Source organism: Phytophthora infestans, genomic scaffold (assembly GCF_000142945.1).
Source record: "Phytophthora infestans T30-4 supercont1.104 genomic scaffold, whole genome shotgun sequence".
In the NCBI taxonomy this organism is placed as follows: domain Eukaryota; phylum Oomycota; class Peronosporomycetes; order Peronosporales; family Peronosporaceae; genus Phytophthora; species Phytophthora infestans.
Genome location: NW_003303655.1, coordinates 299,106 through 302,567, shown reverse-complemented (window position 1 = coordinate 302,567; position 3,462 = coordinate 299,106). Strand labels below are relative to the sequence as shown.

Sequence of the window (3,462 nt, the reverse complement as noted above, 5' to 3'; positions counted from 1 at the left end):
TTAGTGGCGGGTTCGTCGTCGGTGGCTAGTAGCACAGCCGCTTGTCCTACTGCAGCACACACAGCTAGCAAAACGTTTTCAATGTCCTCCTCCATAACAAATTGTGAGCCTCTCGTCTCTACCTCCGTCTCCTGTCTCCACCTCCAATAGGTGGAGAAGGATATCACCTCTAATCTCCAGTTGTGCAGTTGTAACAAATGGTTTTCGGCCAATCAATTGTTAGACGTATTTAGTGAGATGGGACCATCTCCATCTCCAGGCACAACGCGAACACGCCCTTAGAGCATCTCCAGCGGTTAGACTTATTTGCAAGTCCTATTGAGACGGATGAGACCTCAATTTTTTGGATAGAACTCCTGATTGCATCTTGTCTACAGCGGTTTGGAACTCACCGCGGCTTAACATTTTTTTGTCCAATCAAACGACGATACAAAAGATCTCTCTCGATACCGCACTATCAGAAATACACGAAGGAGTGAAGCACTGCTGGCGACGTCAAGTATGGACGACGACTCGGAAGAAGAGTACTATTTCACCTACATGTTGCCTGAGGGCGGGGTGGACAACACGAGCGCAGTGCGGGGCAAACACGGCGGGTCCACCAAAGGCAGGAGAGCAAATAAAGAGCGGGATCGAGAAATATGGGGTGAACGCCTAATGAGTGACTACTTTGGCGACAACCCAGTCTACGATGATGGTATGTATTTGAGTAAACGACATGTTCTCCTTTAAAACTGTCCATTAATGCTCATGGCTACTCGTTCTGATGCAGATGACTTCCGCAGGCGATTTCGTATGCGTCGTAACCTCTTTGAGCTCATTATCATTGCCCTGGTTGAGGATGAAGAATGCAGCTACTTCGTCCAGCGTAGTGACGCAACTGGACGTGCTGGTTTCCTACCAGAACAGAAGGTGACGTGTGCTTTACGGATGTTGGCATATGGAGCATCAGCAGATCAATTAGATGAGTTGATTCGTATGGCTGAGTCCACAGTGTTGGAGACCTTAAAGCTGTTCTGCAAAAATATTATCCGATTATTTGGTCCAGAGTATCTTCGAAAGCCGACCAAGGATGACTTGAAAATACTTCTTGCCGAGAATGCTGAGCGCGGATTTCCGGGTATGATTGGTAGCTTGGACTGTATGCACTGGACATGGAAGAATTGTCCAACGGCATGGCAAGGAGCTTTTCAGGGAAAAGAGAAGTGTTCGACGGTGATCTTGGAAGCCGTGGCTTCTAAGTCGTTATGGATTTGGCATGCATTCTATGGCATGCCTGGCGCCAACAATGATTTGAATGTACTCGAGCGTTCACCTTTGTTGAATGACCTGGTAAACGGTGTTGCTCCCAGGATTTCCTTCACTGTGAATGGCGCGACGTACAATCAGGGATACTATCTTACAGATGGAATTTATCCTGCCTGGGCAATTTTCCAATCCAGTATCAGTGCGCCCCAAGGCAACAAGCGTAGATGTTACGCTGCCCAGCAGGAAGCCGCTCGCAAAGACGTTGAACGCACATTTGGAGTATTACAACAACGCTTTCGAATTCTTGCCCTGCCCTGTAAACTATGGAGTGTCGATGCAATGAATGATGTAATGCTAGCATGCATCATCCTCCATAACATGATTGTGGAAGACGAGCAGCGAATTACCTCGCTAAATCATCAGTACCTGTTTGAAGATGAATGGGTCAGCCCGGCAGAAGTTGGTGTACCAGATGAGTGCCCAGTCGCAATGATAGCAAACGCGATGCAAGTGCTTGAAGACGAAGAGCTTCACTATGAATTAAAAACGGATTTGATCGAACACGTATGGCAGTGCTACGGTGATCTCGGCTAGCAAAACTTTTCTCTGGATCCTGTGTAGTAGGTTTTTAAGCTAGACTACGTGCAGAAGCCCAGCTAAATTAAAGTACTGATTTGATTGTCAGCAACTTCACTTTCTTCACCCTCGTCATTATGTAGTCCTGCCACGTGCGGTTCCATGAACGAACGCTCAGGTGTTTTTAGCTCTTCGCTTTGTTGTAACTGCTGGCGCTCTTGTGAAACAGCAAGTGTCTTCCTCATGTTGGCGAGGATGGTTTTTCGCTGCATAGTAAAATATTCCTGTGATTCGTAGCTAGCGGGATTCTGCAAGAAGATAGATAGATGGAGACTTTGCTCCATCACAGCGACCTTCTTTTCTGTGGCAACAACGAACCTAAGGTGAGCTTCACCCCCAATCGTTTGAGCTCCAGCACTTCCATGACTCTCATTAGTTTTGGCGTTAGCCGCCTTTGCTGCTTTGCGGCCTTCTGGTCTCTCCAAAGACGCAACGTCACTTGTTCCTCGCTTGACTCCAATAGATGAGGCCGAAGTGATCTTGTTGGTCCACTTGGGCTTGTCCTTGAGCTCCTTCCACGCCGCAAGAAACTCGAACGGCTGTTTGCGTCGCTCTTGGTAAACCTTCAACGCGGCGTCCAGATACATAGCGTCATTCCATCCTGATCGCTCTCTGCTGGTGACCTTCGCATATATACCGCAGAACTTCGTTACTTCTGGCTGCAGTTTCTTCCATCGCCCCATTATCGCGACCTCCGTTCGTGGATCCTTGTCTTCTGGTCTCTTGTTTTCCAGCCAGTGGCTGTACAAGCGACTGCTGAACGTGCTCTTCTTCTGTCCTGCACCACGCACTGCGTCCTCCGATACCTCCAGCCACGACAGGCAAAGCTGTATGGTCTCGCTCTCACTCCACGCTAAGCCCTTCCCCATCGTACTGCAAGTTTCCGTGTCGGTGCTGAGATCGAAAGTTTCCTTTCGTTAGACTGAGGTTTTATATAAAGTCCTTGGACCAGAAATATAAGTCTTCCTGAAGTTAAAACTAATAATACCACCAACGGGTGGGGCAAAAAAACTTGTCGAGAGATTTATTTGCGCAACTTTTGGGATAAAACCATCGTTAGAGCCTACCGCTGGAGATGCTCTGATGCAGTGTTTTTACGGCTACAGTGAGCTGTCCGCTCGTGAGATTTGAGTGCAGTTTGATAAAATGGAGCCATTTAGCGCCATCTGCTGTTTATGATAAATACGGTACTATTTTCTGCCAATCGGCAGCTATTTGGCAAAACGCGAGAAGTCAGACAGGGGAGAGTGCAATGAGCTCGGACGCAGGCGGCCCGCGCCGCAGCCACCGTAGCGCCGGCAATGGGCAGCAACGCCCTGGCAGCCTCCGCCTCAGCAGCGACCAATCATCTACCCAGGCGTCTCCTCGTCCATCACGCCAAGTGCGCCACAGCGTCAAGAAAACCGCATCCATCGAGGAAGGAGACTTTGTGTGGGTGAGTGACGAGAGCGGCGTTGTCGTCGCGTGGTGGTGCGTACAGGCTTCGTATTCGACGAAGATTCTGACCAGGAGCAACATGTGACGGTCGAACCACGAGACGCGAGACGCGCTATTCGCGACCGTCATGGTCAATGCAGC

The 3,462-nt window shown here is 49.2% G+C and overlaps 1 protein-coding gene across 1 annotated transcript; it reads left to right on the top strand.

Annotated features, from left to right (window-relative positions):
• Positions 1 to 1,122: 1,122 nt before the first annotated feature.
• PITG_19587 (uncharacterized protein) lies at positions 1,123 to 1,842 on the top strand (the record flags this gene model as incomplete). The annotated part of the gene is made up of 2 exons (XM_002896113.1): positions 1,123 to 1,692; positions 1,777 to 1,842. The coding sequence occupies 2 exons, from the start codon at positions 1,123 to 1,125 to the stop codon at positions 1,840 to 1,842; spliced, it is 636 nt and encodes a 211-aa protein (XP_002896159.1).
• Between the last annotated feature and the right edge of the window lie 1,620 nt (positions 1,843 to 3,462).